At 37.7% G+C, this 27361-nt stretch overlaps 2 protein-coding genes and 1 long non-coding RNA gene across 4 annotated transcripts; 1 reads left to right on the forward strand and 2 right to left on the reverse strand.

The window, feature by feature from the left end:
• Positions 1 to 96: 96 nt before the first annotated feature.
• syngr3a (synaptogyrin 3a) lies at positions 97 to 5525 on the forward strand. The gene is made up of 4 exons (XM_056753179.1): positions 97 to 281; positions 1346 to 1580; positions 1908 to 2053; positions 3915 to 5525. The coding sequence occupies exons 1-4, from the start codon at positions 180 to 182 to the stop codon at positions 4116 to 4118; spliced, it is 687 nt and encodes a 228-aa protein (XP_056609157.1). The 5' UTR covers positions 97 to 179; the 3' UTR covers positions 4119 to 5525.
• A 172-nt stretch (positions 5526 to 5697) lies between these two features.
• znf598 (zinc finger protein 598) lies at positions 5698 to 12681 on the reverse strand. The gene is made up of 12 exons (XM_056753178.1): positions 12382 to 12681; positions 11563 to 11675; positions 11348 to 11477; positions 11055 to 11266; positions 10753 to 10970; positions 10562 to 10670; positions 10305 to 10480; positions 10140 to 10218; positions 9201 to 10045; positions 8968 to 9118; positions 7246 to 7390; positions 5698 to 7048 (listed from the first exon to the last, which is right to left on the reverse strand). Exons 1-12 carry the CDS (start codon positions 12553 to 12555, stop codon positions 6689 to 6691), a joined length of 2712 nt encoding a protein of 903 aa, XP_056609156.1. The 5' UTR covers positions 12556 to 12681; the 3' UTR covers positions 5698 to 6688.
• Positions 12682 to 14875: 2194 nt separating this feature from the next.
• Positions 14876 to 24455, reverse strand: LOC130425495 (uncharacterized). 2 transcript variants are annotated; one of them, XR_008907068.1, is made up of 4 exons: positions 24349 to 24455; positions 19180 to 19290; positions 16583 to 18206; positions 14876 to 15577 (listed from the first exon to the last, which is right to left on the reverse strand). It is a non-coding gene; the product is annotated as an uncharacterized LOC130425495 (long non-coding RNA). The 2 variants fall into 2 exon arrangements; XR_008907067.1 differs by having other exon boundaries at positions 14876 to 18206.
• Between the last annotated feature and the right edge of the window lie 2906 nt (positions 24456 to 27361).

Consider the following 27361-nt stretch of genomic DNA (forward strand, 5'->3'; position numbering starts at 1 on the left):
AGTAGTGGTCCCCCACGCAGCGGAGGATGTGATGTGGTCGGTAGATGATGCTGTTGAGACAATGTAATACACAGCAACACAGAGGTATTGCGCACGCCTCTGACAGGCAGTGGGGTGTGTGAGTGTGTATGTGACTACCTCGACCCACAGCCCATAGCCCGAATAACATTAGGAGGAAAATGGACGGAGTGGGTTCATTTGGTGCTGGCAGAGCCGGGGCTGCGTTCGACCCTATTGCCTTTATTCAACAGCCGCAGACCATCCTTAGACTATTATCATGGGTAAGAGCTTTGATATCTATTTAAATGGTCATCTCGACCAAACGCAGACAGTGTCTGTCATCAATTTAAGAAATCATTCTTATGTCTTACGCATTGTCCAATTAAAAAGGTCATTGCAGAATATTGCGCTTACAAAAGGTCGTATGTTCGCTATTATGCGGGATGCTTATTTGTTAAACGCCAAGCTACTATTTTTTCGTTTTGCTTAAAAAATGTACGTATCGATATAGTGTCGTGTTTGCCTTTTAGGACGAGTTCACTCGTGTGATTCTTTTATTGGCTATAAGAATAACGTAAATGTACGAATATGCAAACGTTTTTCTTGCGTTTTGCGAAATGGCATTTCGTGGATTTTATGGGTTAATTAGTTTCTGTACGCATATACACCCTAACCTGTAATATCGTTCGTTGCATAGCCTATTATAAACATCACTAGACATTAAATATGATTTTTCACATAATGATGCAATTAAATGCATGGATGATGCGCGAACGTTAACTATTATGCAATAACGTTTTTCAGTAAGAGCATCATTCGTAGTTTGTCTCGAAACCAAGTGAGCTGTCTATCTAGACAGCATTCTTAAAGATCATGGGCTTAAACGGTGGTCAGCAGTGTTGTCTAGATAGACAGCATCGCATTGAGACGGTCATCGACTGCTTCTGTATGACCGGTTTCTCGATTTTGATTGGTTACATTACTACTCTCATACACTGTTACTTCCATTTGCTTTTATTTGCATCAGACAAAATGCATCACGTGGGAAATAGCTGAAACAGTCTATGGCTATATTATTATTATCATGTAAAATGCTTTCATTTATTATTATAATAGATTTCAAATGCACAAACAGCAAAATGACTTGGTTTGACCTACAATAAACATTTCCTATGCACAGTACATTTGTGTCCATCATGTCTTGCATTTTGTTTGTTATAAAGTGGCTCTTACATCTGTATAATTGTCTAATTTCACTACGAGAATCACAGATAATGGCATGACTTGGCAAGTCATTAAAAAATAACAAACACACAATAATAACATGGTCTTCTCTTCACTGCAGATCTTCTCAATAGTAGTGTTCGGATCCATAATAAATGAAGGCTATGTCAACCACAACAGTGAGAGGCTCTATTGTGTTTTCAACAAAAACAACAATGCCTGCAACTATGGGACCACAATAGGGCTTATAGCCTTTTTAGCCTGTATTTTCTTCATTATCCTTGACATGAAGTTCCAGCAGATCAGCAGTATTAAAGACAGGAAGAAAGCAGTCATGCTGGACATTGGATTTTCAGGTAAATAAAACAAGAGTAGCCCAAAACTGATTCAAATCTTGTGCATGCTATTTCCAAGTTATCGATAGTTGATGAGGTTTAGAAGTGCACCATGTTTTCCATAGATGTACCGTATTGCCTTTAGGCTCATAATACAATTTTGCAAACTTCTGTTAGTATAATGGAAGGAAAATGATGGAGTTGCCATATAACATCATGGTGCATAGAACTAAGGTCAGTTTTAAACGGAGGAAGTCTACATCCAGTGTAATTATACTAATTTGTGTAATGTGTTTTTCAATATTATTCAAATTCTAATTGGTGAATATAAATGTGTCATGATTACAGGTTTCTGGGCTTTTTTGTGGTTTGTTGGTTTCTGTTTCTTGGCCAACCAATGGCAGCGCACCACTCCAGATAAGCTTCCCTTAAACCAGGGAGCGGATGCCGCAAGGGCTGCTATTACCTTTTCCTTCTTCTCCATCTTTACCTGGGTAAAAACACAAGCATGGCAGCTCAACATAAATACAATTTATAAGCAAGCATTGCAAGATATGGCAGAACACCAGTACATTTCAGTACATTGTCAGTTGTTACATTATGACCCATCTAATTGACAATTGCTTGCTTTACATACCGCCTTTAGCCTGTTGGGGATTTATATACATTTACATAGAAGCACTTCCCTTTCTTGGGCTGAGAGAAAAGTGTTAGTGGTTTGTGCTGATGTGGAAAATATTAGGTTCTTTCCTACAGTTACAAAACAGAGCAAAAGTGAAATGTGTATGTAGTAACTGTTACTCATTTACAATATTTGTTACAAATTATTTTTTACATAAATATTTATGTATGAATGTTAAATAGATGTAATTTAATAAAAAACTGCAAATTATTATGATGATAAGAGACCAGGCCTTTTCTACACTGAAAAAACAGATTATGTAGATTTTATGAAAAGAAATGTTAAAAATATACTTTATAGAATTATGTTCCTTTTTTAACCAAAAAAGTTAGTTAAAATAATGTATAAATCTTGGGAATAAAATCTATTTATTTTGGTTGTTAAGATTTTAATTATTTAGTTTGAGTGATTTTAATTGAATAAATTATGAAGTAAATCCAACTAAATTGTATAACGTTAAACCCATTTAAGTTAACTCATTTATTAAGTGTTTACTATATAAATAATTGTTGTAGATTTAATTTACTCGGCAGTTGATCTGTAGTTCCCAGCTTGCTTTGCATCTGACTGCGTAAAGAGATTATTTTTCCAGGTTAACTGTCATTTTAAGTGTTTTTCAGGAACAAGAAAGACTTGTTTGTGTTTTGTGTTGATTTATCTTTGAGATTTAGGAGAGTTCTGAGTTATTTTTGAGTTTGGGTTAAGTGGTTACCGTTGTTCATAGGAGCGGTGCTTGTGCCTAGGGTGAGGGAGGCACTATATTAATCATGAAGTGTTTCTTATTGAGCAGCAACTTTACTAAAGCCAGAACAGAGACCACCAATAACTTCTCACATTACCATCTATGTTGTTAAATATAGTACATTGCAATATGAATTTAACTGAACCTTGAAGTTTGAATCGGACACATGTTTTTGTTTAATGTTATCTTTTTTTGTTTACTTTAAATAATATTTACCCAATATTTTAACAAAACTGAATGTATATAATAAACAGAATTTACTTTATTCTGGTTAATAAATTGTACTTGAATTATAGCTGCAAATTTTACTTCCTCGTAACAATTTGCACACATATTTATTAAGTTAATTCTACAAGTAGTTTTTTTCAGTACAACAAAATAAACAATCTGACATCAACTGTTCTGTAAATTTAGTTTCTTATACTCAAATTGCCCTCAAAATGATGAATTTAGCGTTTGATGATTGGCTGTTTTTACTGGAAGGAGGGACTTCTGTCCCTAGAGCAGCCATGTTGAACATTGCGTTTCTTACCATTCATAGAATATTAATCTGATATCTTGTGGATATCGAAAGTCAATTTTGCAACATATAAACACAGAGGCCCAATAGCACCTCTAGTAAAAAAAAACTAACAATAATAATTCCTTACATTTACATAGCGCTTTTCTGGGTACTCAAAGCGCTTAACATCAAAAGGGTGAATCTCATCAACCACCACCAATGTGCAGCACCCACCCGGATGATGCGACGGCAGCCGTATTGCTCCAGAACGCTCACCAGTTTTTTTCACATATATAATTAAAATGTTTGTTTAACATTTTGATAGGGTTGTAAATGCACTGCTGTTTATACTTTGTGCAGTCTTAAAAAATAAAACAGAAAGTGCTTCTGGACCAGTGTTGTTGAAGTACGTTTTGCTTTGAATTTCAGGCTGGCTTGACCGCAAGAGCAGTGCAGAAGTACATGCTAGGAACCGACATGAATCTCTTCACCACAGAACACGTTGACGGCATCCCACCTATCCAGCCCTACCCCACCGGCCCGATCACTGAGCCCAACGACACATACCAGAGCCCACCCTTCACTGAAAACCTGGATTCCACCGCTCCAACCTACCAGGTGCCAATTTACTAGAGCGGTTTCAAGCCGAGTCCATGTGCAACATCAGAATCAGTGTAGATGGTTGGCACTGGTCAAACTGAAGTGGTGTGACAATGTTCATAGGTAGTACTGTTCTGTGAACTTCTGTACAAGAATATGTTGATTGTGATTTCACTTTTGTTTGGAATGTTAAATGTTAATTTATCAGGTGGAATTAAACTGATTGAGGGGTATGAGTTTTAGTGTTGTTCAAGTATTGAAAAGGAAAGCAGTTTGTTTGCATGTTATACTTAGAGGGCTATAAAGTGCCATGCAACCCAAACAATAACATATATTTAGTTTCCAGGCGGCTGGGTACTGAGTAAAATATAAATGGAATCAATCAATTTAAAAAGTTCTCCAACTAAAAGCTGCCAAAACCGTCTTGACTTAAGTGAGGTGTCTCCTAAGCGGTTTGAGTTCTGATGTATATACGTGTGTCTAATGGGTATCTTGGTGTATAAAAAAGATATACATGTTGAATCAGTGTTTGATTTATTAATGGCACTAAATGTGTTTTGTCTAGGCGTCAAACCTGGGTTGACTTTTGTAGTTTAGGACGTGTGAAGATTTCTGAGCATAAAACTAACAAGGTTAAATGTGTCCCACAAAAAAATATATCTTAGTCACCAATATCGATGTATGTGTTGTCACTATGACATCGATAACCACAGATCTAATCAAACGTTTAATGATGTGGTCAGCAGGTAAAATAAATCTTTTATAAGTATACAAACTTTGACAATATCAAACTTGGTAAGTATTAAAACGAAGTATGTAATTTAAAATATATATGCCAGTGGTCTTCAAAATGATGTGTTTGGGACTCTATGAAACCCTTCAACCAATTTGGTGGTTTTAAAAGAAAAAAGCTGTTCGGTGACCATCATCAGTGCTCCATTCGGTATGTGATTGAATTTTGGTAATGTTTCTGTATTCAGAGATGGGACAAAACACACAAAAGATAGTGATTGTATTTCAATACATGTAAATGGAGTATGTTTGTTAAGTGGTCAGGGTCTTGTGTTTCCTGTTCTTAACGCTGCACTCCTATGAAAACGCCTCATGGACCAACTTTACTGGACAGTTTCAGAGAAATCGAGGCATGTTTTGCTGGTTCAAAATTTGCACCCCTAAAGAAGCATTAGAGATGGGGAACATATTGAAATTAAAATCTTAATGCCTTATATAGTTATGAAGGACAAAGTGAAAAGTTTGCCCCAGTAAAACTGCTTTCGAGGCCTTGTCCATGACTCTTTTTAAACACATTATAAATTTTACAAATATAACCCTTTCTGTGAGTGAAAGTTGAACACAAACGATTTTGTTGTTGTCAATCAAATTGTCTTCAGACTGCAGTTGTCAAACATTATGAAAATAAAGAGACATGTTTTTCATTAATGGATCACTCTGTAATCTGGATCTTGAATGACTTTGTCATACATCAACGTAGTTACATCTTTGTTGCTGAAAGCAACGCACTTTACCGGTATTGACTCTCTTTTCAATTTCTCACACTGATCTATTTCAGTGGTTAGTTAAATGTGCACACAAAAAAAAAGAAATCCAAAAATGTTAAATATAATGAAAAACAAGTTCAATATATTTTACTTTGGCACGTAATAAGCAGAGGTTGTGTTACCTGCATTTGTTATAGAGACATGCCTTATCAGTTCAAGAACTATAGGGGCATGGTCTTATTATTGGTTACTGCAAGACAGATGAGAAAATGACCTTCCTGAAGTATCACATCTGTGGCAGTGCAAAGATTATTTTACAGGCACATGCACAATGTATAACCATGGTACTGGGAGTGAAAACAAAGAAATCACAGAACTATCCAACAGTCCTAATTTTATATTGATCCCCATTCGAATGTGCCCATATTTTGGCATTATTGAAAGCAGGTGAAATTTACTGACCTTTCTAGCACTGAAGGGCAAAAGGTAAATACAAACAGTAGATCACACCTTCAAGATTCAGGTTTCACTTCAGACAGTCTTATGTGCCCTAAAGAGTGTGGAGTACATTTTGTTCCCTGGATTGATCGTTTAATTCCAAAGCATTTAAGCAGACACATTCAAAAATGGCCAGTTGACATTTTTTGCTGTACCTAAGAAAATATCTATATATTAACCATTTATTTTATGTACTGCAAATTATGTTGTAAACAGCAATGAGCAATAATGAGCAGGTGCGTTTTGAAATAAATAAGTTATTTTTCCAAATGCAGCCAATCTGAAAAAAATGTAGAAAACAAATGAGCATGCTTATTTGAGCATTAGAAAAACCTAAAGAAAAAAAGCCAAGGAAGGATCGGAGCTGTACAGGTATTAAAGAAATTCACGTTATAACTCAATCGTTCAAGTAGATTAAACTCAGCTCCCTCCAGAACAGTTACAGTTCTACATGCACTCCGAAAAGTACAAGATCACAATCTTTCCCCTTCAAAACAGGTTCACCTTCAACTTAACCAGAAGAATCCAGCGCTGCTCCTCATCTGTTAAACCTGGTAAGACAACAGATCTTGTGTGACTGAGCTGTAGATGTGCGTTTACGGACGGCTAACTGATAATTTTGCTTATGGCCTGTAGAGAGGGGAAGTCGTCGTCGTCGTTGTGCAGGGTCTTATGGGTGTTGAAGTCTTTCAAAGCTAGCACCTGCTTGCAGGTGGGACACACTTGGCAGTCCAGCTCCAGGCTAATGCTGGTGTTGCCTGTCTGCCAGGCTTTCTTTTTGTTTTTCTTGGGCTTCGAGCTTTGCTGCTGTTTCTCGAGGGCTTTAAATTCTCCGTGGGCAGTGAGAAGCTCCTGTTGCTTACGAGTGTCTGGAAGTAGTACCAGCAACTCATTGAAGACCCTGTTGAAATTCTCCCCCAGCAGTTCCTGGCAGCTTTTGTAGTACTGGACTGCAGGTAATATACCCTGATCAAGAGGAGACAGAGTTTCTTCAATAAAAGTTATACATTTCAGGTTAACATTCTGAATCATAAATATTAAAGAATCGGTTCACACAATATGTAATGTCATTAGACTCCCAATACATTTTTGGATAAACTGTCCCATTGACAAAACACTAAAATCAGTTCAAAACAGTCTTGCAGGTCACATTTAACAGTTACCTGTCTAAATTGGCCTGAATAGTTTTTGAACTCGTTGAACTTGGTTTCATCGTTTTGAAGGAAATTTTTTATAGACTGAATGAGGTCCATGTTCCTCGGCTGGAAATTTTCAGGAATGAGGTAAGATCCAATAGCAGGAGTCGACCTACAATAACAGAAGTCAAGTAATTAATTCACTTTATTGTATATCAATTTTTCATCCCAAAACAAAGGCATATGTTGTGGAGCATGAAATGATGGGAGTTGTAGTCTTCACCATCTCAAAACTCTCAAATCATGTTTATGACGACAAATCCAAAATTGTACAATGTCTAAACTTTGATGTTTTGTGCAGAGCTGCATAAAGTCGAAAACACCTGTGATTTCTACAACAGTAAATGCAAAAACCGAGAATAAGGCGGACATGATGTCATTGACATGTGAAACAATGAAGTGGGTGTTACAGTGGTTAAAACTAAGAATTTTTCTGGATTCAAATTTTTTTGGGAAATATTTGAGATAATGCAAGCAAACAAAGTGATCAAAATAGCACTGCCAATAATTTTAGATGTTTAATCCAATCATCATTGCACATCTATTGGTAATGGATTGGGGCATAGGAGATAAAGCCCTCTAACAGTAAAAATCTAAGAAAAACAAAAGAAAATCTGCCAATACATGCAAAAGTATCAAAAAAAAATAATGTATTCAAAATGTTTCTGTCTCATGAGTCATGACCATGTAATATTCTGTTTTTGGTAGGTCTACCTTCTAGTATTTGTAGCGTGCAGTAATTTTTTTATATTATGCAAAAATATTTATATTATGTCTTCAATATACATAACACATTAGCCGAGGGACAGATAAATCAGCCAAACCAAATAACCTATTAAACCAAATAACCTTTTTTTAAAGAAAGAAAACGCAAGAAAATTCAGTAACCAGACAGATCTCAATCCCTATTTACTGCCATAGTATGGAAAATAAATACTATAGGAGTCAACTGGGAATGAGATCTGTTTGCTAACTGACATTTATCCAAATATCTTCCTTTGTGTATAGCAGAACAAAGGAATTTACACAGGTTTGTTAACAATCTGAGTGTAAGTAAATAATGACAGAATTTTCTTTTTTATGTCGAACTGTTCCTTTAAGCCTAGAAGCATTATTTTATATTATTTTACTGGAAACTATTTTTAGTTTGTTGGGTCACTAACTCAAAACACTGCAGTCAGACAGGAATACATAAATAGCTGCTCAAACACAATTGTTGGATGCCATAAAATGGTCTGTATTTCTAATCTCACAGACACACACTTCAAAGTTTACCCCAAGAGCACATTATTTTGTGTGTGGGAAAGGGGTGTTACGTAAATGCCCTGTTCACTCCAAAGTCTAAACTCCAAGGGCTCTGCCGTTCGAAGAGAGTAGGCCATAGGAATGATGACTATATTTGGAATGTTACCTGTGACGGTTCGGTACGAATACACGTACCATTACACCCCTAGTCTGGGATGTGCAAACACACATTGTTGCCTTTCTTGTAAGGACTCATGCAATAAAACTGCTACATTATGTATCATACTTGCATGTTATATTATTAGCATGTACTACATATATTCGTATACTTTTAGGCATGTCTGATTCAATTCTGGTGGATGCTGCCTATATGCAGAGCTTCCCACTGAAAAACACCTGCCACTGTCCCTAAAACCTTTAATAGGGCAAGACAAGTTTTCCAACCTGTTAACAGCAGACACGGTGGGCTCCACCACATTACTGTTGAGTGCGATGCCAGTGAATCCTGGGGGAGGTTTGCTGACCACAGGCACGAGTCCAGGAGGAGGAGGCAGCACACTCGGAGTGCTCTTCAAAGGAAATGCACCTTTAAAGCCTGGAAGACATAAGTAAGTATTTTGTTGTGAAAATTGACATCACCAGGGAGTAGCTTTTGTTGAAATATGAATCCATCTTACCAGGTGGAGGTTTCTTTGAGGTAAGTGCTGGAAAATCTTCTTCCATGGGTGGAGGGACTTGTTCAGTTACCGGCTGCTTTATGGGGGAAGGAATATTGTCAGGAAATGAGGTACAGGATTGTGCTTCTGTCGGCTTCTCTGTATGTCCATTTATGAATGAGTTTGATTTGGAGGTTGTAGGGCCTTTGGTGAGACTAATATCTGGTGGCTTCGTTTCAGGAACGTTTTCTTTGTGAGATTTTTTGGACACGGACTCCGGGGTATGCAAAGGACTAAAAGATGATGATGAGTTTGCCTGTTTTTTCTTTTTACTGGTTTTGGGATTTGCCTGAGGTGAGCCAACTTTAACCGTTAACAATGTGGAGATGTCGAGCATGGTGGGAACAGCGCGAATCTCCTGGGCCGTTTTACTGTTCATTGAATCCTCTTCATCGGATGATGAGGGACATCTAAGTTTAGGTGGAGCTTTGTTGGTTTCTGCAAGCGTGAGCTTCTTTTTACGCCGAGATGATGAGTTGGGGAGGGTCTGAGGGACACTTCCGCTGGGGGGCGGGTCACTGGCAGATAATATGGAGGAAGAGACTGCAGAGGTTTGCTTGGTTGGCAGAACCACAGGTTTATTGGGAACGGGTTTACTTCCAGCATGAGACCATGCCGACGCTGTGCTCGACTGAGGCTTGAGTGGTTTGATCTTGGAGACCAGTGCAGGGAAGTCTTCCTCCTGGAAGGACGAGTGTTTTCTGGGTTGACCGGTGTATGCAGGCGTCATCGGAGTGGAAACTAGCGCACCAGACAGGCTTGGAAAATCATCTTCCTTCAGCGAGACAGGAGTTGGTTTAATCGCGCTGCAAAAGCAGGTAGCCATGACATTAATGAGGTAAAAACATTTGAACACTATATTTTTTCAAATAACTTGTGAGGAGAACAGGAGAATCGCACCTTGCTGCAAGAGGGGCAGCTGCTCCCAATAGCGGGAAGTCCACACCAGCCAGTGAGGAAGTACTCTTCATGGATCGCGCTGAAATACATTGAAACGCACAACTTAACTCATCTCTGTAATTAATAAATAAAGACCACAATACCCCATATTCCCAGTTGGCCTACCTTGCATTTCGTTTGGTGGTTTGGCAACACTCCTAGTACTTCTTAACTCATCTGATTCCATTTTTTCTTCTTTGCGTGGCTTGTTGTTCCTGTCTTGGACATGACTTCTCTCCTCCTGGCTACGGGTGACCAGTGAAGCTCTTAAAGCAGCGGCCACTTCCCTGTCCTCTTCCTCTCTGCAGACAACAACTCTCCATAAGTTGTTCCATAAGCTCAACAATAACAACGTTAGCAGACAGATGATGATCAAATCCTACCGATTATATCTCCAGCTTCGTACATTCTGTGGTCCGCCTGGGGCTCGACCTCTTCCTGGCCTCTGTCTGTTGAAGCGGTCCACCCCCTCCTCCTCAACACCAACCAGACCTTGAAAGGACAAAAGGGCTCTTTCACATGCTGTCAACATCGATATCGGTCATGTCATTTCGACGATCAAATTCTGCTTTACCCTCATTCCTGCGCTGCTGTCTGGATGCATAGGTGAATTGTACATCTATCTGGCGATTCTGCCGTGCCTCAGCTCTGCTTTTGCTGTGGGCAGATGCTTTGTGAGCTTTATAGTCAATCTCAGTGCGGAAAGCGTGAGTGAACTGCTCGGTGCTGCAGCGGCCCTCCTCGCACAGATAATGGCTCTCTCTGAAGTGCTCACTGAGAAACTGGTAGTCACTGTGAACCGACACACACCTTTCAGTACTACAGAATACAGAAAACTGTGCTGATAATGCTTGCGGACCAGAAGTGATTTTCTACCTGTAGTACTCCTGAGCTCCATCCGCATCACAGAAATGGCAAAAGTAGTGATCACGCCGAAGGTGCTTCAGGAGCTCATCGTTGTCAAGATACCGATCATCGCAGAATTTACAAAGGGGATGCCCACGATGCGAGGTGTCATCCGGGTCCCCTTGCATTCGATGACGGGCCAGGTCTTTTCGATTGTACCACTTTCTCTCATACGAGAATATCTGCACATAGAGAAAGAATGTATTCGTTGAATGCAATGAAGTGCTAATAAAAAGCCATATTGTCTAGAGAATGCGCACTACCTTGAGGTGCTTGGAACATAATTTGCAGTAGAAGAGCTCATGTTGTTTGCGCATATGTTGCTCTAACTCTTCACATTTAGAAAACACCTTTGACTCTGGGCATTGGGGACACTCATGTGACAAGATCTTCCTGCATTTGTAATGGAAAATAAATCATTTCAGAGAATATGCATAAAACTCCAGAAATATCATTTTATTTTTTTAGCCCCAAGTACCTGAACTGCGCGTAGATCTTTGCATCTCCAAAGTATATGTCGTATTTCTTCTCCCACTGATACTGATGAATGTTTAGAGCAGTAAAGGTTACCAGTTTATTTATAAAGACCACCTGAAAGAAAAGAAAGACAATAACTCGCATATTACTTACACCAGAACAGATATCTGCATGAATGACAGAATGCAGAGTTCAATAAACATGACTTTTGAGTTGACAGTATGCAGTAAAGCACACAGGACTGTAAATCATGTAAATAATGTTGATATATGGTGTAATAAAGCTGTGTGTCCTCGTGATTATTAACTAAGGAGTTACTCTGTCAAAATGACGTCATGCCTGTCATTCAAATGACTACATAAGAGCACACTTCTGGCGACCTAAAGAAAATGCATTCAAACCTTAAAACTAATTTAATCAATTTTGTTCACAAAGGACACTTTACTCCCAACCTGTTAACCAAACCAAACTAAAGGACGGAACCAAGAAATTAACATATCACGGGAAAAGTCACGCAATGAATCACTGCTGTCAGACTAAACATCGTGTACACGTCTAAATTACTTGATTCATACACGATCAAATCACAACAACTTTAATTAAAAATAACTTTAACTTAACTGAAGAACTATAGTGTCAACTTTATATAAAACACATGGTGGCTACCTAAACTTCAACTGCCATTATTGCTAACCTATATTCCTTGTAAGCAACCATTTTAAGTCAACGTTGTGGCGACACTATAATGTAAATCTTATTAAATAAACGTAGAGTGACTAGCCGAGGCCTGTGACGAGTGCTGGAGGAGAGGCGGCGGCACCTTGTCAAGTTGTTCCCGGCAAACGGCGCAGTAGCTCTGCTCACACAGCACCCGCATCTTGGTGGAGCAGCGGTAACACACCGGGTGATCGCATTTCCCCACCGCGTATATATCGATGTCCTGGCAGCACAGCACGCACGTGCTCTCTGTGTCTTTCTTCTGGATGGATTCCATAATGTTAAAAGGCACTGGTCGTGTGTGGTATTTCAGTCTCTCTTTAATCCGTGTGGATTTGGAAAGGCTGTAAACGACAATACGGGCAGTGTGGCAGGGTGAAGCGCGGTCCTGTTTACGTAATCGCTCGGCGCAAAGCATTGTGGGAAGTGAGTGGCGCCTGGTGTACAGGAAGAGCTTTTATTATGGAACGGGAGACTTTTATGGCAGTTATGGGAGTAATTTAATTTGCCATGGTGCTTATTAAATATGTATATATATTAAATACATTTTACATTTGTTGTGTAAACTTGTAAATATTACAATTTATAAATTGCAATATATACACAAATGAATCATACATACTACTAATAATAAACAGGAAATTATATATAACCATTTATTTAAAAATGTAACACTGTTTTGTGTTCTTGGAACACAAACAAATCTAAAGTTAATCTCATTCACTGGCTGATTTTAACAGATATAACGTTATTTAAATTAAATTAAAGTTCGATAATGTTATCACTAAAACTAATCGTTGACCATCAAAATATTTTATTATAACATATTTAGACGTTATTTTTCCTGTGAAAATATTTCTTCCTGCCTTAAAATTGCTTGAATATGTAACTGCTTGAATGCTTGTTCCAGACATTATATAATGGCAAAAAGTGTCACACTTCTCCCTTGGGCTCACTTAATATAGTTACTAATAAGCGCTTAAGAAAGAACAATAATGTGAAAGATATGGGCTTATTTTCAACACTATAAAGTTATTGCATTAAACAAGAATACTGTATTAATAAACACTGTTGGCGCCATGAGTGAGCCCTAGATGGCATAGCCTGGCCACTTTACTGTGCTCCCTCACTTTTTGAAATAAACAAAATGATCAAAAAAACATTCGGAAAAATAATTTGGTGAATACTATTTAAGTAAGCAACAAGAGCAGAGGTTAAAAAATAATGTAGTGCCTTATGTATGACCAGGGGCGTAGTTTATGGGGGGGATGGGGGGGAAGTAACCTCCCCAATATTCAAGTCCATCAGTTACAACCCCTCCAATATTTCAACATGAAAATCACAGTAGATCAAATGAAAAATATGTAGAATTACTTTATTTTGTGACAATAATTTTGTTCCTAATCAAATATGAGTTTGTCATAATAAATTAGACTATAATACTCCCCCTCCATTGAACCGATTGGTAACGCCCAACCCATGAGTCGCACTTTCACCAAAACAACCCGAGTGGTGTTTGAATGGGAGAGCACACGGGTAACTTAACGTACGCCAAAAATGAAGAAAAGCGCTGCACAGCTGACTATATTTAACTGCTGGTCAGAGAGGGATGCAAAAATAAATAAAGCATGTACTGAGAATGAGGTATGAGAATATTGTGTGATAATAGCTAAGTACACACCATATATGTTAGCTAATCCATTGAAATGTATAGCTATAACTATCAGTATAACAAGTTACCAAAGCAGCCATCTGTTTTGCTAGTTCATTTTTCAATATTGTCTGTAATTATCAATGACAAAAGCATTCACATTGATGTTTGTTTTCTTCCTAAAATAATCTGACTTTTGAACGAATTGGATGAATGAATAATTTAAGTGGCTCACTCATTAAAACAGTGAATCGCTGCCGCCTACTGGCGCTTTCAATACTTAATTTCTTTCTTTTTATAATCTCTTCTATGTTAGAATTTATGTCAGTTTAACATACATTCTAAATCATTACATCTTAAAGACATCTTCTAACAGGAAACGTCATATAGACGTATTGCAGATGAGCAAACACTCTAAAAAATACGTCTTCCAGATGTAAACACACACATCAAATAGACGTCTCAGTGATGTTCGTGTGCTATCTGGGACGTACAACCCCCCCAATGTTCAAACCAAATCTACGCCCTTGTGTATGACGTCTGTTTTATTCATTTGTCAACAGACTTGACAGACAAACGGTGTCTTGTGCAGTACTTCAATGTGTTGTTCACAAACATTACCTAAATGGCTGCTTTCAGCAAACTAAACAGCAGACCGAATATCCCCTGATCTAGACGTGAGTTAATCCTCATTTCAGTTGTCTGCCAATACTCTTTAGTCTTGAGATATATCTCTCTGTTTTTAAATGACAAAAGGGTGAGTAAATGATGAAAGAATTTTCATTTTGATGTGAACTATCACTTTAATCCACATCATTCTTTTACAGCTCTGCACAGGAACCACATGTGTACTATCGTTCAGACTTTTAAAAGAACAAAAGTGTACAGGAACATTTTATTCAGATGTTAAGTTGACTAAAAGATACCTGATGCATTATAATGGACATTTTGTTAAAACTATAATCAATTCTTTATTTATTAATAATGTCTTTATTCACTAAATTTAAATTCATGTATTATGTTACATGTGACTTTCAATTCAAGCAAAGATTTCTAAAAGAAAAAGTATGTATTTGCAAAACACTGAAACTAATCACTTAAACTCTGCAATTGAAAAACAAGAGCCAACAATGGCTAGCTAAATTTAAAATGACCTCGATAGTTATTGTTGTTCAATGTCTTCAATACGTATTATGACACGGGTTATGCTACGCTGATAAGTTTTAGAGGCCGGCCTGAAATCTTTCAGAGCCCTGTCATACTCTTCAATGGCTTTCTCTAGCCGATCACGCTCAGCACTTCCTATGAAGGCTGAAACAAACAAGACAGGCAGATTCATGTTCTTCAGCTTTTCATACAAGGTAGGTTTCAGCTCCTCCTTCAGCTTCTTATCGATCTACTCCACCTCAGCCTGGATCTCATGTATGCGTTCAATCAATACATCACAGTTCTCTTTAATTGTAGCACTCTTGTTCACATGGATTTTTCTGAAAGACAATTTTAAGTGCTTACTAAGAATGTCAATGAGTTCGTTGGTGGCATCGAAGTTGTTTTGCATCAGTTCAAGAAGCTCTTGGATTTTGTCGATAACCTTCTCCCTTCTTCTAGGATTTCCAGGGAATAACAAATCACTCAGAAACATTTTACTCTATATCAACAAATTAAAGAGAGAGAGAGAATCTTATAAATTATTTAGCACTGATAAAGAGTGAGTGTCATATAAATGACTAAAACATATAAATGAAATACATTTCAGTACTTGCAGTAAAGCGACAAAATGTACATTTCTATGGTCAATGATGTTCTGATATTTTTATGTTAAAGCCACACTACAGAACTTATGTGGTTGATAAGCGCAATTGTTGGTTACCAGTGTCGTAAGTAATGTCGCTGTATAACCATTGCCGCGGGCAGCCCATTAAAGGTGAATTTGTTTACTAAGCTGATGAAACCGGCGTTTGCAGAAACATTGTTTAGAAACCGAATCGCACTGTTCCACAGGCAGGGGATGGTTGGGGCTGGGTGTACCGACCCGAACACAGAACTTACAGAGTGTGCTTGTAGCCGCTATATGGTTGCTCACGTTTCATCAAGTTAAGAGTTGTTCTACCAATTAAATCATTTTAGAGAGGTAAAAATCGTGTTGCTTTAAAGTACGTTTGTGTTTTTGTAGCCTTTTTCTTTAAAGATCCCTACCACATTAAGAAACTGTAATGGATGATAATCATACATTAGTAATACATTTTTTTTAAGTGCAAAAGTCGAGAAATCAACATCTGATTTTCTGAAATGCAGCATTTGAGGACTATAACATTGTGCAAAAATGTTGTGTGCTGTGTAGAGCTTTAAGCCCATCGTTGAACACAATTAAAGCATCATATCACCTAAATCATCCAAACACAATCCTGAATCAAAATAACGTTGTAAAGTTCATTCTAATGTAAGTCTCAAAACACCATTATAGTAAATTGCTTGCTAATTTTTGTCTGTTTTATGAGACCAGCCCAACATAAAATATTTTCACACAACATAAGTCCTTTAAGCCTCTAGTATAACGTGACTGTGTTATTTCTAACATCATTAAATTACAGTTTATGCAAAAACATGAACCTAAAATGTTATATGAATCAGTTGAGGAGTGGGTTTAGCTCACCTTATTCTCAAGATGGTCTGAGCTGTAAGTTAAACTTGGTCCTTCTGATTTCTACTGTGTTTGTGATACAGATCTCAGTCACTAACACACTGCTGATGTTGATTCCTTCAGCTGAAGAGTTTGACAGAATGAAACTGTTGCACCTTTATATTACTCTACAACACTTTCACTTTCCTAATGATGCACCGAATATACAACAGACTAAAAAATCCCCTAAGAGGAGGGAGGGGACATCTCATTCCTAATGGTGCTCTGCATGGGAAGATGCAGTTGCATTGCAGTTTTTCTGTTATAGTTAGTGTAGGGCCTTATGTGTGACGTCTGTTTTATTCATTTGTCAACAGACTTGACAGATAAACGGTGTCTTGTGCAGTACTTCAATGTGTTGTTCACAAACATTACCTAAATGGCTGCTTGCACCAAACTAAACAGCAGACCGAATATCCCCTGATCTAGACGTGAGTTAATCCTCATTTCAGTTGTCTGCCAATACTCTTTAGTCTTGAGATATATCTCTCTGTTTTTAAATGACAAAAGGGTGAGTAAATGATGAAAGAATTTTCATTTTGATGTGAACTATCACTTTAATCCACATCATTCTTTTACAGCTCTGCACAGGAACCACATGTGTACTATCGTTCAGACTTTTAAAAGAACAAAAGTGTACAGGAACATTTTATTCAGATGTTAAGTTGACTAAAAGATACCTGATGCATTATAATGGACATTTTGTTAAAACTATAATCAATTCTTTATTTATTAATAATGTCTTTATTCACTAAATTTAAATTCATGTATTATGTTACATGTGACTTTCAATTCAAGCAAAGATTTCTAAAAGAAAAAGTATGTATTTGCAAAACACTGAAACTAATCACTTAAACTCTGCAATTGAAAAACAAGAGCCAACAATGGCTAGCTAAATTTAAAATGACCTCGATAGTTATTGTTGTTCAATGTCTTCAATACGTATTATGACACGGGTTATGCTACGCTGATAAGTTTTAGAGGCCGGCCTGAAATCTTTCAGAGCCCTGTCATACTCTTCAATGGCTTTCTCTAGCCGATCACGCTCAGCACTTCCTATGAAGGCTGAAACAATCAAATCAATCCCAATGAATACTAGCCCAATTACAATCCCGGCCATTGGCAGTGTTCCAATAAATCCACATACTGTTTGTATACTTGTCAGAATTGTTCCATTGTAAATTAGCCAACCAACAACAACAATTGATCCAATTGCTGCAAGACTACAAACTCCATGAAGAACTGTAGAAATGTTTCTATACTTGTTTACACAGACAGACAGATTCATGTTCTTCAGCTCTTCATACAAGGTAGGTTCCAGCTCCTCCTTCAGCTTCTTATTGATCTTCTCCACCACAGCCTGGATCTCATGTATGCGTTCAATCAATACATCACAGTTCTCTTTAATTGTAGCACTCTTGTTCACATGGATTTTTCTGAAAGACAATTTTAAGTGCTTACTAAGAATGTCAATGAGTTCGTTGGTGGCATCGAAGTTGTTTTGCATCAGTTCAAGAAGCTCTTGACTTTTGCGGATGACCTTCTCCCTTCTTTCAGGATTTCCAGGGAATAACAAATCACTCAGAGACATTTTTCTCTATATCAACAAAATAAAGAGAGAGAGAGAGAGAATCATATAAATTATTAAGCACTGATGAAAGTTAATGTAAAAAAATGACTAAAAACATATCAATAAAATAAATTTCAGTACTTGCACTAAAGCGACAAAATGTATATTTCCATGGTCAGTAATGTTCTGATATTTTTATGTTAAAGCCACACTACAGAAATTTTGTTCATGGCTTCTCCATGTGTTACCAGTGTATAAAAATAATGTCCCTTTGGCAGCACATTACACCTGAATTTATTAACTAAGCTGATGCAGAAACATCATTTGGAAACCAGGTCGCATTCTTCCGCATGCAGGGGTTGGGCGGGGCTGTGTGTACTGACCCAACATAGAACTTGCAGATTGTGCATGTAGCCACTATAAAGCGGCTCACATAGCAGCAGGAGTACAATTCATCAAGTTAAGAGTTGTACTACCACTAAAATAATTTTAAAGACATTATTTTAAGGTAAATACAACGTGTTGATTTAAAGTACTTTTGTGTTTTGTAGCCTTTTGCTTTTTGTTTAAACATCTCAACTGTAATGTATAAAATTCATACATTAATAATACATTTTCTTGAAGTACACAATTCTAGAAAACAACATCTGATTTGCTGAAATGCAGCATTTACAGACTATTGCATTGTGCATAACATGTTGCATGATGTTTAAGGCTTTAAGCCCATCATTAAACACATTAAAAGCATCATATCAACCAAAACTTCTATTCCCTATCCTAAATCAAAATAACATGGCATTGTAAAGTTATTTCTAGGTTAATATCAAAACACAATTACAGTAATCGTTTGGTACTTTTTTGAGACCAGCCCGACAGCAAATATTTTCACAAAACATAGGCCATTTAACCATAATCTTGTGGTGTAACGTGACTGTTATTTCCGACATAAACCTGAACCTAAAATGTTATATCAATCAATTAAGGAGAAGTTGTAGCTCACCTTATTCTCAAGATGGTCTGAGCTGTAAGTTAAACTTGGTCCTTCTGATTTCTACTGTGTTTGTGATACAGATCTCAGTCTATATCACACTGCTGATGATGATTCCTTCAGCTGAAGAGTTTGACAGAATGAAACTGTTACACCTTTATATTACTCTACAACACTATCACTTTCATTATGATGCACCGAATATACAACAGACAAAAAATCCCCTAAGAGGAGGGAGGGGACATCTCATTCCTAATGGTGGTCTACATGGGAAGATGCAGTTGTATTAATGATTTTATAGTGCAGGTGTATTGTGATAATTAACCAAAGCATATAATAGTAACTTGTTTTTGTACTTGAAACCCTTTTCATGTTTACTTTTTAGTCTTTACCCTGCCAGTTTCTAATTAATTTACCCCACTTTTCACACAAATTAGTTTGCTGCCTTGACTTTTTAAGTGTAATCATATTAACTGTTCAATCTATGCGTGCGTGTATGGATGCATGAGTGTGCATTTACGTTTACGTCTATCTTTACGAGGACCACTTTGAGTTCTAGACCAGCAGAGTGAGGACTAAGAGAGTAAAGTGAGGACATTTTGGCCGGTCCTCACTTTCTGAGACCCCTTTAAAGGGCTGTTTGAGGGTCAAGACCTGGTTTTAGGGTTTAGGTTATAATTAGGTTTAAGGTGAGGGTTAGGGTCAGGTACTCAGTTCTGATGTTTTGATGCATTGCGTCAATGTATGTCTTCATAAAGATAGCTGTACAAACATTTGTGTGTGTGAGTGTGTGAGTGCGCGCGCATGTAAGGTCGCGTTTACATTTGGCATTAACATGCGATCTCTGGATCCAGACAAGCATATTGGATCTTCAGACAATCAGGACACAGTGCGTTTACACTTGTCAACATCAAGTGGTTTCCACATCCGGATATCTGATTGGCTCTCTATAGTTTCCCGCCCTTTATTTTAAAACGAGATTTCACACAACACGTATAATGGGGAGGATGAGCATGTTACAGATACAAGTATCCGCCGCAGCCATGTTGAAATCGAGGCATTGGTAGGAAGTAAACCACCATCTGGAGTTATTAAAAGGATTAATGATCTTGTGAAAGTATTAGCAGAGGGTGTTTGGCAAATTATCACGAGCTTACTTCACCACTTTCTGAGACCCCTTTAAAGGGCTGTTTGAGGGTCAAGACCTGGTTTTAGGGTTTAGGTTATAATTAGGTTTAAGGTGAGGGTTAGGGTCAGGTACTCAGTTCTGATGTTTAGGCTTGGGGGCTTGAGATTGCATTGCGTCAATGTATGTCTTCATAAAGATAGCTGTACAAACATTTGTGTGTGTGAGTGTGTGAGTGCGCACGCATGTAAGGTCGCGTTTACATTTGGCATTAACATGCGATCTCTGGATCCAGACAAGCATATTGGATCTTCAGACAATCAGGACAGAGTGCGTTTACACTTGACAACATCAAGTGGTTTCCACATCCGGATATCTGATCGGATCTCTATAGTTTTCGCCCTTTATTTTAAAACGCCTGCAATTATAGCCCCGGTGCGTGGAGATTTCACACAACACGTATAATGGGGAGGATGAGCATGTTACAGATACAAGTATCCGCCGCAGCCATGTTGAAATCGAGGCATTGGTAGGAAGTAAACCACCATCTGGAGTTATTAAAAGGATTAATGATCTTGTGAAAGTATTAGCAGAGGGTGTTTGGCAAATTATCACGAGCTTACTTCACCACTTTAGCCGTACCACCATCACATATTCAAAGCCGTGGTGGGTTTCAATCGCATTCACACAGAGACTGAGAGTGATTTAAAACACATCATTTGTTTATTCATGTCACAGACTGATAAAATAATCACATGAGTAGGCACAAGTTACTTATTGATCAAAAGCGACCACTTCGTTCTGGTATATTTGGCTCAGTTCGCTGAAAGTGACAGCGCGTCGTTTTTTTGCGCCCTAAAAATCGTGTTTACACTATACAATATTGTGTTTGTGTGTAAATTATATATTGTGTATTGAGCGCTCCCTTTCATGCTGCGCGGTTGAAACTTCTGTCTTCAGTGGATGGTACGAAACACAGCAGCACCCCTCGGGACAGCGGGAAAACGGAGAGTATATTGGGCTGTAGGCTGTCATGAACGTGGACTGGTGAGGACAGAGGACCCAAGTAAAGACAGGGAGGTAAGGGGCAAGACTTAAATAATAAAATACAAAACAAACACCCACGAGAGGGTAACAAAACATAACAACAGGAACATGGACTGACTAGACTAGACTAGACCAGACCAGACCAGACCAGACCAGACCAGACTAGACTAGAAACTACAACAAGACACAGGAACTCACCACAGATGACACAAACAATGAACCCGCACAAGACAAGAGACACAAGTTCAATATAAAGGGAGGCAAGAGGGGACAGGTGCAGGGGATAAACTAATTAACACTAACTAGGAAACAGAAGGGCAGGAACAATGACAAGACGAGAGAGAGTATGGCAACCAATAGGTGCCAAAATAGTCTCTCTCCAACATAAAACAAGCGATCCTGTCTGATTCTGCCTCAAGAACAAGAAGTACCTGACATGGTTAGGCGGATTCATGACAGTAGGCTATACAGTAAATACACACACACACAAGCTCTTAAGTTAGAAACAAGCTGGTATAGTGATGCTATTTCTGTCTGTGACATGAAAATAAACAAAGGATGCGTTTAAAAACACCGCTGGTGTGTGCGTGCGAGTCAACCCCGTTCGTGGCAGTCACAAATGATATGTGATGATAAAGCTGAAGTGATCAAGTAAAACATCCTGATCCATACGTCCTCTGTTGACATCAAAAAGGGAGGGGTGAACAGAGGACTGGGATTGTAAACTGCTTTACAAGAAACCACTGTATGTACAAGAAACAGAAACTGAAAGTGAATTTGGTCTTTGGGATAAATTTAACTTGGTCTTTATGGACTCTCGACAGAACAAAATTCAGTGAAATAAAGCAAATGGATATTTGAGCATTTACCCTAATAGAAATAAGTTGATTATGATGAAAAAGTGATAATTATCAAGAATAACTTTAGAATGTTTAACATTCTGGGAACAAAAATGTCCCACTGAAAACATACCTACATCCAATGGATTTTAGGATGTTTTTAGAACTTGCAGAGACTTTTAAAGGAGAAATCAGTTTCTGGTAGAGTCTAAAAAGTGAAAATGTATTTTGCATTGAAATCAGGTTTCAATTATGTTAAAATTGCTGTTTTATGTTACATTTTATAAAAATGATACTTAATGTAAAATTTTGCACACTATCACAGTTTATTCGCTATAGTTGAGAAAGTTGCAATAAAGAGCTCATGTTAAACTGTGTCAGAAAAAAATATTCTTGATAATTTCATTCACCTGTTAGACTGTCTCACAGATGAATAAAGTCGCTGTCAGGCGTTAAATTTAAGTAAACAATAATAATAATAACAATGTGGGTCAACCACCAAGCAATGTTCAATTTTGTTCATTGTGGGATGTAAAAAGGTTGCATAAGCAAAACATGGTCAGGTCAAATGGTCTTAATAGTTTTTGCTCCCAAATGTTTTTTACTTGGGTAGAATGTGTCAGTTTACTTTATTTTGCTATCCTCATAAATGAATTATAGTGCCTGCAACCACTAGTAACAAAATATCAACAGCTATATCTGGTGTCTGAATATGTTTTGGTTTGATATTAAGACAAAAACAGGGATCAGCAGAGCTAATGAAACCAATGCTTCTGCATGGAGTTTTATGGTGTTTTCTTCTGTGTATTAATGAAAGGATTTCTTCTGTTTAAATGAGAATCCTAAAAAGCACAATGAGTTGACATTTACAGATCTCAGCCTCTAACACAATGCTGTTGAGTTCGTGGAGTTCACGCTCATGTTGACTCATTCATGTAAAGCAGTGGTTCTCAAACTTTTTTGGCTTAAGTACCCCTTTTAATGATTTTTTCAAGCCAAGTATCCCTTGAACCAATGAACCGAACCAATGAACCGAACCATTGAACCGAACCATTGAACCGAACCAATGAACCGAACCATTGAACCGGACCAACGTCGGTCGAGAAATAATAATAATAATAGTTCCAAAAAATAATTAGCAACAACATACTTTTGTTCTATAGAGTCTGATTGTACATAAACAGCAAACTTACCGGAGCGCCTTCGTTTTCCCTAGAAGTCATCTTCTTAACAGGTTTAATATCCGTGCCTTGACCTCTTCTTGGATCATGACAGACAGTCAGGTTGTCGTGCTCTGATAGGCCGCCCGACGTCGGTTCATTGGTTCGGTTCATTGGTTCGGTTCAATGGTTCGGTTCAATTGCAGACGGGCTCTGGGCTCAACTGTTTTTCCTATCCTGGGTGGCCCGGATGTTACCATGTGAATATTTAACTTGAATTTTTCGATCTGAATTTGAGCAGTCGAATGCTCAAACATGTTTTCTTTGAAAAGTATTAACTTGAAATTTGAGATCTGAATAAGAGCAATCAATTTTGATCAATCTGAATGTATTTTATCAGAAATTCTGTAAGTTGATTTTTTTTTGTATCTGAATTTGTGAGCATTAAATTCAGGTTTTTAAATTGGAAATCAAGAATTTTCATATATAAATTTCATAGAGGTAAATTCGAAACAAATAAATTCAGATACATGGTTTCCAAAGTAAAATAATTCAAAATCAAGTATTCATAGGCTGTTAAATTTCAAAACATTATGTCTCTTATTTGCTTCCATAGCTCTTCTGTCACATATTGACATGTGCATAGCTCCAAGTCCCCCCCAAAAACAAGATTTCACACACATTTCACACACAATGATTTCACCATCATTAAACACAATTAAAGCATAATTTCACCCTAATCATCCATACACAATCCTGAATCAAAATAACATGGTATTGTAGAGTTCATTCTAAGGTAAGTCTCAAAACACCATTATAGTAAATTGCTTGTTTCTTTTTGTCTGTTTTGTGAGACCAGCCCAACATAAAATATTTTCACACAACATAAGTCCTTTAAGCCTCTAGTATAACGTGACTGTGTTGTTTCTAACATCATTAAATTACAGTTTATGCAAAAACATGAACCTAAAATGTTATATGAATCAGTTGAGGAGTGGGTTTAGCTCACCTTATTCTCAAGATGGTCTGAGCTGTAAGTTAAACTTGGTCCTTCTGATTTCTCCTGTGTGTGATACAGATCTCAGTCACTAACACACTGCTGATGTTGATTCCTTCAGCTGAAGAGTTTAATGGACAGAATGAAACTGTTGCACCTTTATATTACTCTACAACACTTTCACTTTCATTATGATGCACCGAATGAATGTACAACAGACTAAAAAATCCCCTAAGAGGAGGGAGGGGACACCTCCATCCTAATAGTGGTCTGCACGGGAAGATGCAGTTGCATTAATGATTTTATTGTTTAGGTGTTGTGATAATTAACCAAAGCATAATTGTTACTTGTTTTTTGTACTTGAAACATTTACAATTAGACATTTGGCAGATGCTTTTATCCATAGTGACTTACATTGCTTTATCCTATACATTATATATAGGTATTTGCAATCCCCTGAGATCGAACCCACAACCTTGCGCTGTTAACACAACGCTCTTACCACTGAGCTACAGGAAAGCTTTTCATGTTTACTTTTTAGTCTTTACACTACCAGTTTCTAATTATTTTACCCCAATTTTCACACAAATTAGTTTGCTGCCTTGACTTTTTAAGTTTAATCATGTTAATCATGTCAATTTAATTGACTGTTCAATCTATGCGCGTGTACATGGATGCGTGTGTGTGTATAAAAGACACAATAACCTTATAATAAATAAGTTGATAATGATGAAAAAGTGATAATTATCAAGAATAACTTTAGAATGTTAGAATGAGAACATTCTGGGAACAAAAATGTCCCACTGAAAACATACGTACATCCAATGGATTTTAGGATATTTTTAGAACTACGATTTTTTTTTATGCAACACTGATGATAATATTGTCATGGTTCCACTATCATGTCATGTTTTATTCTTGTTTTGCTGTGGATCCATGGCATAGCCTTTAGTTATGTGGTGGGAGAGAGAGTGTTGTAGCACCTATGTGTCGGCATACTCTCTCTCTCTCCGGTCTGCGTCATTGTTCCCGCCATCTCGTTCCCCGTCAGCCTCTCCTTAGTGCTTAATCCCTAGCACCTGTTCCTCGTTAATGATCCTGTGTTTGTCACCCTTTAAAACATCCTCGTGTTCATTGTCCTGTGCTTGTTCATTGTAAGCTGTATGTACTTTGTACCTTGCTCCATGTCTGTAGCTGTGTGTACCTTGTACCTTGTACCTTGTACCTTGTACCTTGTACCTTGTACCTTGTACCTTGTACCTTGTTCCTTGTTCCTTGTTCCTTGTACCCAGTGTTGGGAAAGTTCACGTTCTACATGAACTAGTTCAAAGTTCAGTTCACAAATTTTAAAATGAACTAGTTCAGTTCATAGTTCAAACTTCAAAATAGTGAACTAAGTTCACTAAGTTCCAAAAATGAACTAGTTCATAGTTCTTTTTTTCCCTATGTTGATGCGAGCTATTATTTTTCAAAATTATTGCCACAGCCCATATACAGTAGAATCACAGACAGCAATTATTTTATCAGTTTTAAAATGAAGCTATGCGTCAGATTTCATCTTCATATCCAATTTTGAATCCTTATCCAACCAGGGTTTACATTATCATTGAGGGGACAGCATTTCCCCATTGTTGCTTTAATGCTTTGTTGCTGTCCATCACTCCACACTAGTAGCAGCTGCAGCTTTCAACCCTACAGTACACTCTCAAAAACATGAGGAAAAACGTGCTGCTTGATTGTCTTTTTTAATGAGGAATTATTAAAACAGGACAGTAATCATTAAGGTGCAAACGTTTTTCAATTTTAATAAATTTCCATTGTCCACATGTAACTGAAGTGCGGATTTTCTTTTTGAAAGCCGGCGGGCAAAGTTTGAACAGAAAAGTGAGATTTCTCCCATTCTCACCGACCTTGTCATAAAATTATTTTAAATGATCATACTCCTTGCAAACATGCTGCTGTCGCCTCCATGCCTTTTTTTTGTTTTGATGACGCGTCACGCATGCGGCGGACGGCGGTGCGACACTGGTGGCTGGTGTTGCCAGATTGGGTGTTTTTCCGCTACATATTAAGACCCGTTTACGGTGTGTTTTAGCTGGGATTTCGCCTGGAAGGCTCTATAGAAATCTGGCACCCTATTGAACGAAGTTAACCTGAGAGAGCATGCGTTCACATACACCAGAATGAACGAGTTCACAGTAACGTTCATCAGGCAGTAATACAGCACGTTCAGTTCACGTTCGCCCAAAATATGAACGCGTTCATGAACTATCGTTCAATGAACGCGTTCAGGTACAACACTGCTTGTACCTTGTACCTTGTACCTTGTTCCTTGTTCCTTGTTCCTTGTTCCTTGTTCCTTGTTCCTTGTTCCTTGTTCCTTGTTCCTTGTTCCTTGTTGCTGTTTAAAGTTTCTTGTCTCCAAAGTTCCTGTTTCCCTTTTCTAGTAAGTGTCAGTTTAGTGTTCGTTTCAAGTGTTTGTTTTCTTAGTTTAGTAAGTCCGTTTCTTTGATCTCTGTTAAAAGTATTCTGTCTTGTTTTCCCCGTTTTGTTTTGCCTTTTTGTAGTGTTCATTTTTTTATATATATAAATATATATATATATATATATATATAATAATATATATATAATATATATATAATAAATACCCCTGTTTACCCCTACGTCTGTCTGTGCCTGCATTTGGGATCTCCTGCCATGTCTTCCAAGAAGAACCATAACAAATATGACCACTGCTCATAACCTGCAGAGACTTTTGAAGGAGAAAACAGTTTCTGGTAGAGTCTTAAACGTTAAAATGTATTTTGCATTGATATCACGTTTCAGTTAGGTTAAAATTGTAATGGAGATGGTGGTTTAGTGGGTTAAACCACTGAACTGGTAAATCAAAAGGTTGCTGGTTTGATCCCAGCAGCCACCACCAGTGTTTCCTTGAGCAAGACACTTTACTCCACGTTGCTCCAGCGGGATTGTCCCTGTAATAAGTGCACTGTAAGGTGTTTTAGCGTCTGCCAAATGCCTAAAT

This window comes from Triplophysa dalaica, chromosome 7 (genome assembly GCF_015846415.1).
Source record: "Triplophysa dalaica isolate WHDGS20190420 chromosome 7, ASM1584641v1, whole genome shotgun sequence".
Taxonomy (NCBI): domain Eukaryota; kingdom Metazoa; phylum Chordata; class Actinopteri; order Cypriniformes; family Nemacheilidae; genus Triplophysa; species Triplophysa dalaica.

Coding starts and splice junctions, on each gene's coding strand:
- syngr3a (XM_056753179.1), top strand. CDS start 180: ATGGACGGAGTGGGTTCATTTGGTGCTGGCAGAGCCGGGGCTGCGTTC. Junction 282..1,345: donor TCCTTAGACTATTATCATGG/GTAAGAGCTTTG, acceptor TCTTCACTGCAG/ATCTTCTCAATAGTAGTGTT. Junction 1,581..1,907: donor GCTGGACATTGGATTTTCAG/GTAAATAAAACA, acceptor TCATGATTACAG/GTTTCTGGGCTTTTTTGTGG.
- znf598 (XM_056753178.1), bottom strand. CDS start 12,555: ATGGAATCCATCCAGAAGAAAGACACAGAGAGCACGTGCGTGCTGTGC. Junction 10,671..10,752: donor ACAGCAGCGCAGGAATGAGG/GTAAAGCAGAAT, acceptor TGTCCTTTCAAG/GTCTGGTTGGTGTTGAGGAG. Junction 10,046..10,139: donor GCTGCCCCTCTTGCAGCAAG/GTGCGATTCTCC, acceptor CTGCTTTTGCAG/CGCGATTAAACCAACTCCTG.